This window comes from Episyrphus balteatus, chromosome 2 (genome assembly GCF_945859705.1).
Source record: "Episyrphus balteatus chromosome 2, idEpiBalt1.1, whole genome shotgun sequence".
NCBI lineage: Eukaryota > Metazoa > Arthropoda > Insecta > Diptera > Syrphidae > Episyrphus > Episyrphus balteatus.
In genome coordinates, this window is record NC_079135.1 from 29,344,363 (window position 1) to 29,357,587 (window position 13,225).

The 13,225-nt window shown below is 34.9% G+C and overlaps 1 protein-coding gene across 1 annotated transcript; it reads left to right on the top strand.

The window, feature by feature from the left end:
• Window positions 1-1,075: 1,075 nt before the first annotated feature.
• Window positions 1,076-12,086, top strand: LOC129910232 (ATP-dependent RNA helicase bel-like). The gene is made up of 3 exons (XM_055987523.1): window positions 1,076-1,218; window positions 1,286-1,491; window positions 7,893-12,086. Exons 2-3 carry the CDS (start codon window positions 1,353-1,355, stop codon window positions 10,535-10,537), a joined length of 2,784 nt encoding a protein of 927 aa, XP_055843498.1. The 5' UTR covers window positions 1,076-1,218; window positions 1,286-1,352; the 3' UTR covers window positions 10,538-12,086.
• Window positions 12,087-13,225: the final 1,139 nt, after the last annotated feature.

Here is a 13,225-nt window from a genome sequence, read left to right on the forward strand (position 1 = left end):
ACTAATTTGAGCCGCCGTGGGACCCGTTTTGTAGTCGAGGTCGGAACCATGTCGCAGCCGATTCGGACCGAGGTCGGACTCGTTTGATTGAAGAGTAGTATTCAGAAGATTTTAGTCACAAATATTTAAGTTACAGTCGCAGAAGTTTTTGTCGAAAAATTAGAAATAAAAATAAAAAAGTTTCCACGTTTTGGATCCATCATGGATGTAATGGCCATACCACTACGGAGTAAAAAAAGCATGAGCACGGCACATTTTTGCAGACAGTTGCCAAAGTGTATGTACAGTGGTGCCAAACATTTGAACGGATTTCAAAAATCACGATGTCGTTTTTTAGCAGAAAATCTATGTACATAGATAAATAAAAAAACACACCTATTATCTGAAGAATCTCAATAATTATCACGCAAATAGTTTTGATTTCAAATATCTCGATGTCGTTTTTTTTGTACAAAATCTATAAAAGCCCTGTTCAATTGGAGGTGGTAGTTTACTCATGAGTAGATCTAGTACTACAAATAACACACGATCTTCTACTCGAGGAGATACGAAAGTGTAGTTGTTGTAGTAGATTTCTATACACGATCCAATGGAACAGGGCTAAAGATAAACAACAAAAAAAAACACACCTATTACTTTATTTTGTGTGTACTCGCCCATTTCGGCGGATTAGCTGTAGATAAACTTTGGTTCAAGCATGGATTTAGATACATACATATACATGGACCATTAACCTGTGCTAAACCTCTGCTTTACCACCGATTTCAGAAGATAAAAGATTTTGAATCAAGGATTGAAAATAGCCCTTTAATTCCTGAACCAAGGCTAAACCACTTGGGACTAACTTAGGAAGAATAGTACTTTTTTTTCGTATTTTGTTTAATATCATGTTTACTTTACTTTTAAATTCGATAGCTCTCCATGCATATTTTGTTTTCGCATCTTTTCATGAGAGTTTTCTTTTCGATTTGTAAAACACGAGAAAATTACGTTTCGCTTCAAGTGCGTACTCAGCCTTAAAAATCACAACCAAAATATGAACTGCCCTAATAAATTCCCCCTTCGTAAACTTCCATTTTCCAAACGTGCCCTAAAAAATTGTTAAAATAAAATCTACTTTTTATTATTTTAACCTTCGGAGAAGTTTTTGTAATTTTTCTAAAAAATTAACTAAACAAAAATAATACTAAACTGTTCTTCCACAATCTTATACAATCTGTAAATAAAAAACCATAATTAATAACCAGATTAAATCAAAAACCTTTTCCTATTTTGCTTCTTTCAGCTACAACCGCCCATATCTTGTACAACTCGCAACAAAACCAATCAGGAATCAGTAAAAAAAACCAATAATGCCCAAGTTAAAGAAGAAACCACATACTGTAGGTGCTTTCAGACAAAGAGCCAGAGCAAACAGAGCAGCCAAAGCTCTCCTAAAGGGAAAGATTCCAAAGATAAAAGGGCAAAAAAAAAAGTTCATAGCAAAGCCAAGTAAGAAAACAAAACAAAATTTTTCCATTTCAACTTTTTTTTGTTTCTGTTCAAATGACCAATATTTATGACCGGCTCATCACAGTGGTCCAGAATGCACATTTAACTCGAATTAATTTCTGATTTTGAAAAAACCTCGCAAATGGACAAATCCATTAGCTATAGTAGCCTTTTGTATAATAGAAGTTACATTTGGCCATAACTAAACAAATCTGATGTATTTTAATACGCTTTTATTATAGAGTGGGCGGCCAGAAACGCTCAACTCATCGAGGTCAAGAAAATTTCAAATTGGAAGTGAAAAGGGCTATTATTAGTTACGAAAACCACAGGTCTTCCTGTCGGCATCCTGACACGATTGGAGTGTTGTAAAGTGCATTGTGCATAAGAGCTGTTCTTCCACGCTGGCAAAACCACTGCGTAAGCATTTTCATCTGTCCTACTCTACAGGTTTCATTCCGAGTGGATGGAAAACAGCATTTGTCCAGCGAATCTTCATCACCCTCCAATTATCGTCCGATTGCTCTTACGTCCCTTCTTTCCAAGGTCATAGAAACGCTGATTAATTTCCAGCTAAAGAAATATCTTGAAGAACGGAAGCTTCTTAATGACCGGCAGTATGGCTTACGTAGCAATAGGTCCACTGGTGATTTGATCAATGGAACAAATCTTTACATCGTTTTGGAGAAAGTTAAATTATTGCGCTTGATATTTCAAAGGCGTTTGATAGAGTTTGGCATCAAGCTCTCTTATCGAAAATGCTTGCATTCGGTATTGATGAATCTCTTCTTCGTTAGATTAGAAATTACCTTTCGAACCGTTCAATTCAAGTTGTATTGGATGGATTCAAGTCTGAAACCCATAATATAAACGGTGGTTTGCCCCAGGGCTCCGTTTTGTCTCCGACTCTCTTCCACATTTTTATTAATGATCTGGTTTCTGAAACTTCTAATCCACTTAATTGTTTCGCTGACCATAGTACCTTCAGCTTTTCATATTCGTTTGAGGATTCACACCCTTGTCCTTCGGGTGTGGAACATCAGCGGAAAAATATGATAAGCACATTAAATTATGATCTTGAATGCATTGTCCAATAGGGAATAAGAAACCGCGTAGAATTTAATGCTTCTAAAACACGAACAAAATTTTCCCCTTTGCCACTATCCATGAGTGGTACATGGTACTTGCATCGGGGATATTGATCAGCTTTCGATTCTAGGTATGTCCATTACAAACCACCTCCTATGGAATGAGCACATATTCGATATGGCCAAAAACTCTGCGAAATGCTTAGGTTTCCTCCGGAGATGTAAGAAATATTTCACCCCTTCTTTTTATTCGTCCAAAGCTCGAGTATAACTCCCATATCTGGGCAGGTGCTCCTAAGACCCACCCAGAAGTGAAAAACGCTCCTAGCCTTAAAACAGGCTGCATGACCTAACCTCCAATTTCTGACTTGGAAGACCTCTTAATTTGAAATTAAATTCGCCTTTTAATTCGATAAGTTCAAAGGGGCGCAGCGTATTTTTTGAGACTTTTTTCTGAATCATTTGTAGTATTGCATATACTTTGGGTGGGAACCCGTCAAAAGTGTGAAAACAAAAAGTATTCACGACTTTTAGTCAGAGATGAGTATTTACTTCATATGTAGCAGATCTACTTCATTAATTTATTTTGATGTATCTGCTACGTAGCAAACTATTTCTACTTCGTTTGACAAATTTTTTGTAACGAACAAAATTTCATTTAAGATGTGTCGTCTTGTTACATTTTTTGTAAAAAAAATGCATTGTTAGTACTCTTTATTTTTAAATTGGCTCACTAGGCACTGCAAGAATTTCACATCATATACATCCAAATCAAAGACCCATCCAAGATATCAATTATTTTATGTAACCGCCCAGATCCCCATAATGGCTCTGGGTCCAGTCATGCATTTTGCATAAAATAAATCAGACATCGGCTTTTAAAAAACAATCTTAGGTTATTATATGGCAGATGGCACATCTTTGCTCATGGAACTAAGACCAAGTCAATGAAAATAATTTTGTAATAAAAAACACTTTATAATTTGAAATTAAAAATCATTATAAATCATTATAGCAATTACGGGGATGGCTTTTTGAGAAAAAAATTCATATTTGTTATTTACGAGTGATGCGCTTTCAAGCCATGCAGGTCTCATTTAAATCGGTGATGGGCTTTTTTTTTAAATATATTTATTTTTGGGCATTCTCCTTTGTTTTATATGTATACTTTTTTTTTTCATTATCTGCTACATATTTTCCAAATCTACTTCGTTTTTTTGGGCAATATGTTTCACTTTTCGGGCTTAGCATTCTCATCCCTGCTTTTAGTATTAGGGAGGAAAGTATGAACAGATAAAAGTATTCAAGGAAAAAAGTATGCGCGACAAAAGTTCGAAAAATGGAAAACTATTATTTTGACTGGGTTTTGATCTGGCAATAGTTACAAAGGGAAATGAGAATTGGCGAAAACAAATGTGGCGATGGACAATTCTGATTGGTCAAGAAAGAATAAATAGATGAACTTATTGTTAGATAGGGCTGGGGTCTCAGAAAAAAGAGAGTATACAGAAATATTTATTCATAATGATAGGAGGTCTAAATTTAATTTTCAGTCTCGCAGCTGAGATGAGCGAGGCAATTTTAAGAGTGAGAATAAATAGACGAATTTATTGTTAGATAGGGCTGGGGTCTCAGAAAAAAAGAGAGTATAGTATACAGAAATATTTATTCATAAGGATAGGAGGTCTAAATTTAATTTTCAGTCTCGCAGCTGCGATGAGCGAGGCAAGGTTAAGAGTGCGCTCGATTTTTTTTTTATCCGTAACAAAAGTGTGAAAACAAAAAGTATTCTCGACTTTTAGTATTAGGTAGGAAAGTATGAACAGATAAAAGTATTCAAGGAAAAAAGTATGCGCGACAAAAGTTCGAAAAATGGAAAATTATTATTTTGACTGGGTTTTGTAAGAGTGAGAATAAATAGACGAATTTATTGTTAGATAGGGCTGGGGTCTCAGAAAAAAAGAGAGTATGCAGAAATATTTATTCATAAGGATAGGAGGACTAAATTTAATTTTCAGTTTCGCAGCTGCGATGAGCGAGTGCGGAGTGTTGGAGTGCTCGAGATTATTAGTCTTTTGAAATGTTGCAAAATTTTGACCGAACCTTGCATTTTGGGTAGGACAAGATTTTTTTGTTTTGATGTGTAGAGTAGGTTAATGTGAGTATACAATCTTGTTTTCGGGGTTGAAAACCCCGTTTAAACTGTTTTTTGCTAATATCTTGCGAACCGTTCGTCCCACAAAAAAATGTTTAATATGGTTTTTGTAGATAATTTAGTTCTCTACAATTTTGGTTAGGGTACTTTTTTCTGTAAAATTGGAAATAAGAAAGTTATACTTGAAAATAGATGTACATTTTCAAGAAAAAATACTTTGAAGGGCCACAACTTTTTTTCTACAACTTTTATTGAAAAAATACTTATGACAATTTTTAAAGATCATTTAATTTCCAACAATTTAATGTACTCATTTTGTAGATTTCGTTTACATAAAGGTGCTGCAATGGTTCTACAAAAAAAGGTAACAATTTATTTTCGTACTTTTATAAGATATATTTTATTTTTTTTTTACTTTAATACGACTGATTTCGATGGATTATGTAAGTTGGGTCGAAGCAAGAGCAAGAAGAAAATCGTATAGTATAGGGGATTTCAGGTCCTGGGGGACCAGGGCAATTTTTTAAAAAATGTTTTACTTTTGAAAAAAAATTATTTAAAACCAACGATTATTATTTTGTTAACGATTTTTTTATTTTTGATAAAACCTGTTTTATAAAATAGTTTATGAAAAAATAATTTTCAAAATCAAGACTTTGAAGAAAAATTACGAAAAAAAAATATTTCGAACTAATTTTGTTCAAACGATTAACCTTGAATTAATCAAAACCATCATAAATAAAAAATGTCTTGTGCACACATTAAAGTCAATCTTTATCTGAGTTTTTATTTCACAAAAATATCTTATTTAAAGGATATTCTGTACGAATGAAACACAATATTTAAATCCATCAACTTTAACTATTTTTCCTCCACTAAAAATGAGTTGAGATAAATACTTTGGAGCAATAAAATCTCAGTTTTTTTTAAATGAAAACAATACAAAATATGTAGGTAAGCAAGAAGTTGATAATAATGAAAAGAATTTTAAACCATGTTTTCTGATCCTTAAGTTTCAAGAAAATTATTTCTGTCATTTGAATATCCTTATCCAGTCACATAAAAACAAAAAATAATAAGGTTTCTTAGTAGTTTCTTAATAGATTTTTTCTTTTATTTTCTCGAAAATGACAAGACTCATTTGCATTCGGTTTTTTTTTTGTTTGAAAACACATAACAGCATTGAATTTTGAAAACTAAATTAGTACTTAATTACATAACATTTTGAACTAAATTAGTTCGAAATATTTTTTTTTCGTAATTTTTCTTCAGTCTTGATTTTGAAAATAATTTTTTTATAAACTATTTTATAAAACAGGTTTTATCAAAAATAAAAAAATCGTTAACAAAATAATAATCGTTGGTTTTAAATAATTTTTTTTCAAAAGTAAAACATTTTTTAAAAAATTGCCCTGGTCCCCCAGGACCTGAAATCCCCTATACTATACGATTTTCTTCTTGCTCTTGCTTCGACCCAACTTACATAATCCATCGAAATCAGTCGTATTAAAGTAAAAAAAAAAATAAAATATATCTTATAAAAGTACGAAAATAAATTGTTACCTTTTTTTGTAGAACCATTGCAGCACCTTTATGTAAACAAAATCTACAAAATGAGTACATTAAATTGTTGGAAATTAAATGATCTTTAAAAATTGTCATAAGTATTTTTTCAATAAAAGTTGTAGAAAAAAAGTTGTGGCCCTTCAAAGTATTTTTTCTTGAAAATGTACATCTATTTTCAAGTATAACTTTCTTATTTCCAATTTTACAGAAAAAAGTACCCTAACCAAAATTGTAGAAAACTAAATTATCTACAAAAACCATATTAAACATTTTTTTGTGGGACGAACGGTTCGCAAGATATTAGCAAAAAACAGTTTAAACGGGGTTTTCAACCCCGAAAAAAAGATTGTATACTCACATTAACCTACTCTACCCAAAATGCAAGGTTCGGTCAAAATTTACCTCGCTCATCGCAGCTGCGAGACTGAAAATTAAATTAAGACCTCCTACCCTTATGAATACGTATATACTCTCTTTTTTTCTGAGACCCCAGCCCTATCTAACAATAGATTCGTCTATTTATTCTCACTCTTACAAAACCCAGTCAAAATAATAATTTTCCATTTTTCGAACTTTTGTCGCGCATACTTTTTTCCTTGAATACTTTTATCTGTTCATACTTTCCTACCTAATACTAAAAGTCGAGAATACTTTTTGTTTTCACACTTTTGTTACGGATAAAAAAAAATCGAGCGCACTCTTAACCTTGCCTCCCTCATCGCAGCTGCGAGACTGAAAATTAAATTTAGACCTCCTGCTCCTATCCTTATGAATAAATATTTCTGTATACTCTCTTTTTTTCTGAGACCCCAGCCCTATCTAACAATAAATTCGTCTATTTATTCCTTTTTGAACAATCATAATCGTCCATCGCTCTTTTTGTTTTCGCCAATTCTCATTTCTCTTTGAAACTATTGCCAGATCAAAACCCAGTCAAAATAATAGTTTTCTGTTTTTGCGAACTTTTGTCGCGCATACTTTTTTCCTTGAATACTTTTATTGTTTCATACTTTCCTACCTAATACTAAAAGTCGAAAATACTTTTTGTTTTCACACTTTTGTTACGGATTCGTTTTTTACGAGTATCTTATTTTTGTTTTCGTGTTTTTAATAAGTTTTTTAAATAAATACTTAAATATATATAATTTTTTGTTTGAGAAATGAAAGTTCTATTATTCGCTATTTTCGATTATCCGTAATGGCTGGTCCCGTCCATCCCGGTTAATCGAGTTTCAACTGTACTTGATTTCAGGAGCCTTTTCAAAAAAAAAAAAAAAATAGATAAAATACTTGGGGCAACGCGGGAACGCAAATTTTTTTACATTTACATTTTGTTATCTTTGGTGTTGCCGTACTTCTAAAAGACTTACAAGAATGACTAAATATATGCATTAGTATATAGTCTAGTTATCCAACATTAGATTCATAAGGTGTTTGTGTTATATTATTATATGTCAGAAAATGAATAAATTCGTGTTGAAGGCGCATTCTGGACCACTGTGGGGATTTGTAAGTCGGTCTACTTGGTCATCAAGACCAATCGATAATCACTCATTGAACCCTTCCATTTTGTTCTCTTTAATTTTGTTTAGTTCTCAATCCAATTGACTGGAGTCAACAAGACCTCTTGCCATTCGAAAGAAATCTCTACCAAGAACATCCCAAAACAGCCTATCGTTCGCCCAATGAAATCGAAGAATATCGGCAACGCAATGAAATCACTTTACACGGCCCAACGCCAAATCCAATTCTAACATTCGAAGAAACTCATCCGCACTTTGATTTCTGCATGTCAGAAATCGAACGACAGGGTTACAAAGAACCAACTCCAATCCAAGCACAGGGTTGGCCGATTGCCATGAGTGGAGTGAATATGGTGGGCGTTGCAAAAACTGGATCTGGCAAAACGCTGGGTTTTATTTTGCCCGCCATTGTCCACATCAAGGCTCAGCCACCTCTGGAACCCGGCGATGGTCCCATTGCGCTCGTTCTTGCTCCAACTCGAGAATTGGCGCAACAAATCCATCTCGTTGCAGAAGAGTTTGGTTCGCATGCAAATGTTAGAAACTCTTGCGCCTTTGGTGGAGCTTTGAAAGCGGCACAATCTCAAAAACTTCAGTCTGGAGTTGAAATTGTTATTGCAACTCCGGGACGTCTCATTGACTTCCTTATGGATGAAACTACCAATTTGGCTCGTTGCACCTATCTGGTGTTGGATGAAGCCGATAGAATGTTGGATATGGGCTTTGAGCCACAGATCCGACGGATACTGAGTCAAATTCGTCCCGATCGGCAGATTCTCATGTGGAGCGCCACATGGCCAAAAGAGGTGCGTAAATTAGCTGAGGATTTCCTTGGCAATTACCTCCAAATTAATATTGGCTCGCTCGAATTGTCAGCAAATCACAATATCCAACAGAATGTTGAAGTAGTGCAGGAAGATGAAAAAACTCCCCGCTTAGAAGAACTCCTCCAAGAGATCTTCAATCGGCCGGGTGATCCTGGAAAGATAATTATCTTTGCTGCCACGAAAAAGAGAGTCGATCGATTGGTTAAGATTATGGAAAAGAAAGGACTTGACTGCAGGGCAATCCATGGCAGTAGAAAACAAACCGAAAGAGATGAGACGTTGCAAATGTTTAGAGACGGGCTACTCAGAGTTCTAATTGCAACTGATGTCGCTGGTCGTGGTTTGGATGTGGATGGTATAACTTATGTTATCAATTATGATTTCCCTCAGTGTGTGGAGGATTATATTCATCGGATTGGGCGTACGGGACGCAAAGGTGAGAGCGGCACTTCGTATACATTCTTTAGCTGGAAGAATGTGAAAGAATCAAGGCCTCTCATCAAGGTGCTGCAGGAATCGAATTCACATATTGATCCGAATCTAACAAAATTGGCAGCTGGAGGGGTTTCTGCTTTAGCTGGCATGAATACGAAGAAAATCATTGGCCACGTACAACAGTTCACAGTTAAAAAAGGATTTGGATGTGAACCCGTAGCTATTCCTCGTTACGGAAAGGTTCAGCCATCGTACAAATGGGTTCGCAAGGATGCGGATCCTGCTGGACCGGGGCCAGCCCGTCCTGCTGTTGTTACTGGGATAAAACCTTCTAGTAAGGTTGCAGGATTGGGAACAGCCCGTCCTGTCGACAGTGTAGGGGTGAGACCTAGTAGTACCTCCTTCAGTGGAAGAGGTGGAGGGTCTGGATTCGGTTCAGATCATGGCAACAAAATCCATTCAGACCCACGTGGTAATGGATTTGGAAATAGAGGCGGTGGGGCTGGTTTTGGGAATGGTTCCCAATTAAACGAAAGAGGAAATGGTCGTGGATTTGAAAGAGTACCGAATGATTCCCATTTCAATGAAAGAGGCAATGGTCGGGGATTTGGTAGGGATGACAGTCTACCAAGGTCAAGTTTTGCAAACAGAGGCAGTGGTTCTGGCTTCGGTGGTGGTCCACCCACAAAGCAGAGAAAACAAGAAGAAAGTAGCCTGGACAATGAAATAATAAATTCCATTCTTAAAGTAGTGGACGCTAAAGGGGGAGTAGAGAGAGCTATTCTTGACCTGAAAGGTGGAGGTGGTTCGCACAGTCGTGGCGGTTCGAAAACTTTTGGTGATGGCGATGAGGCTTTTGGTCGCAATATCGATAATGAATTCTCCCGAGCCAGACACATGGAGGGAGATCATGATGATCGAGGTGGAAATAACTTTGGTCGTGATCGGAGGGATGATGGATTTGGGGGAAGAGATGAAAGGGAGAGGGACTTCCACAGGAGATATGACGATCAGTTTCAACATGAAGAATATCAACGGAGATATGGTGGAAGAGGTGAGGTCGGGCAGAGACACGAGGAAACGTTTCGTGAGAGGAGTGACGGGTTTGGAATGAAGCGCGATGGAGGCTATGAAAGCGAAAGGTTTCCTAACAGAGAAGATGGTGGATTCGGCGCTGGAGGTGATAGTGGTATTGGAAGTAGATACCAAGGTGGATTTGGTGGAAGAGGTGACGGTGGCATTCGAAACAGGCCAGAAGGTTTTATCCATCGGCCAGACAGTGGTGGCTATGACGAAAGACATCAACACATGAGACACGGTGGTGGCCCTCGCGAAGACAATCATCTCTTCTCTCGAAGAGCTGAAGAAGAACACTATCATCGTTCTGCGTATGCTTATGAGCGTGCAATGCATAGTGCACACGTGCGGGAACGGGAAATGTATAGATATTGAATTAAAAAATAAGTTGTTCCCACAAGTGAGGATATAAGCTCACATAATCGCACTACAATATATTGGTGGAATTTTATTTAAAAAAAAAACTATGAATAATAACTTTTCTATATGCCCATTTATAACAGTTATAACAGTGGAAAGTATAAAGTACTCTTAAATATTGAGAAATTGAAAAAACTGCGATCGATAAAATCCATACTTTTATACAAAAAAAACTGTTATAATTAGGCATTTAGTCACTCCAAACTATCTAATCTAGCATTTTTAGGCTGCTAAAATACAATGTGTTTGCTAAGTGTTTTGAATTAAATGATGAAATTAACTTAGCCGTGTATTTAATCTAGAATAGATAATTTAATTTTTAAGTGATTGAAGTTTGGGCCTACGTTCTACGTTCACTGATTTGCAACGTCACACTGTGGGCTAGAACGCTATTTTAGCAGGAATTAATTAAAAAGTCAACTTCTTCAAATATTGCTCATTTTAGTCTTATTCGATAGATAAATGGACTAGCTATAATTGTTCATTCAAAATTGAGGTCAAAGCATTCATTGGATACATAAAAACACAATCGAAAAGCAAGTTTTCGAAAAAAAAAAACAAAAAAGTCCACTTTTTCCTCTATCCAGATATTCGTTTACTGAGTTTGTTTTAACGGATCGATTGTGAAAATTTTGCTAGTTTATCAATTAGTGATATATCCTTATATAGTATTTGCTATTAAATTGTAATTATATTGAACTTTTGTTTATAAATTTTAAGGTAAAGTAAGTTACTAGCATCGATTTCATATAAAACGAATGTTCCTAAGCTTTAAAAAAAAGGCACGCGTAGGCACACTCTAGAAATAATTTTAAAAAGTAGCTAGCCTTTATGGCATTATGTTTTTTATAAAACTATGTCCTAAAAGAGCAAACTTTTTTCGCTGTAACTCTGAAAGTATAGTGAGAAAAATGTTCAAAAAAAACCACTTACGATGAAAAAAAACGTGTTGAATGTTTTCAAATAACGGTTTTTTTATTTGCATTAACATTTTACCTTCCCTATTTAGTAAAAACAACTTTTGTAAGCGTTCAATGACACCATTTTCGAGTTTGATGCGTTCAAACTTCAAAAAACTCATTTTTTTGTTTTTTATACCAATAATATCTGTTGTAAATTGGAAAACCTTATTTAACATAATATTTCGTTTATTTTTGTTGTTGGTCTTATCTTTAGTGTCTGTTGTACCATAAAATTATCATTATGGTATGATAATTCGACATCATCTTAATGGCTTTAACTGCAACTTTAGATTATTTCGAGAATTTCTATAATTAATTCCAGCTAAAAAAGCGTTCTAGCCCACAGTGCGTCACGTCAAAAATAATTAGCTAATTTGAAATGTCGCGTACAAATTTGATTTTGTGTCGTTCGCGCGTCTCCAGTGAGGCGATATTGAAAAAGGGCTCAGATATAAAGATATGAAATAAAACTGTATCTCGAGAAATAGCAATTTTTAACAATTTTTCGAAAATACAAAGCACAAAATAGTGCGTGCGACTCGTACCTATCGGTGAGTAAAGTTCATTCAACGGTGGATTTGAACTACCGCCGCAATTGTTGTTATATCTCGAGTCGCTTTCATACAAAAATGAAAAAAAAAGTTAAAAAACTGATTTGCACCATGCGTGGTGGAACCGAAAAAATTGCAGTTTCTCTGTTATTTCGATCCGCCGCGATCAATTTACGAATGTGGAAGAGGTTAAAAAAAACGTTACAAAATGAAAATACGGTCTGTGTCTTTTAAAATGTATAAAACCAAACAATGTTTAATTTTTCGAAATCCATAAACTTAAGTATTCAATTATGCCGTGCGGTTTTGTTTCCCGTCGTTAATCGGCTCGTGTGAATTTTAGGCCGTGTGGGAAGATTTTTCTCCATTAAGTCGTAACAAGTTATGACTGCTTAAGCATTCGAAAAATTAGAACATAAGGTTTTATAAATAAGGAGAAGATTGGTTTTATAATAAAAATTCTACTGCTGAAAAAATCAGTAAAGTAGAAGAATAAACACTATATTTAATTGGATTTTTGATTTAATATAGCTTTTGACGATTCGTTCCGGTAGAGCTCGCTTGGAGTCACGCAGTTGACTTATCGTGAGACACCTTGTCAATACGAAAATTTTATTTATATTCAGCTCAACTCACAGATTTTTTGACAAAAATCTAATGTGAATTATATTCAGTAAGATTAAGATTTTAATCATTAAAACTGGAAAGGTTGGCCGGCTAGTTTATAAAGAAGATGAAGATTTTTTTTTTTTATTACAAATTCTATATACTGCTGAAATAAATTATAAATTAGAAGAATTAAAGGCCATAAAAAGCTATATTAAATCAATAATTTAACAAGTCCAATTAATTGTTGTAAAAAACCAAGACAGTCTTCTGAATAGCTCCAACTTAAGATGAGCAAATAAATGGGTTCGAGTGTACTCCAGCCGCAAGGCAAACTTGTCTATAGATGAGTTTGCCATCAGGCTATTTAATAGTGAAGGCACACTCACGTTGTTGCTGCAATTTTATTAAAAACATAAAAAGTTAATAAAATGTGTAAGAAACCCCATAACGAGAATAATGCCTACTAAATTTTTACTTGGACCACATTATTATCTGATAGGCAGTATCCAACTGCATCAACA

Excerpts from the sequence above, each read along its gene's own strand:
- LOC129910232 (XM_055987523.1), top strand. The coding sequence starts at position 1,353 with ATGCCCAAGTTAAAGAAGAAACCACATACTGTAGGTGCTTTCAGACAA. Across the intron at positions 1,492-7,892 it reads AAAGTTCATAGCAAAGCCAA|TTCTCAATCCAATTGACTGG; the intron begins GTAAGAAAACAA and ends AATTTTGTTTAG.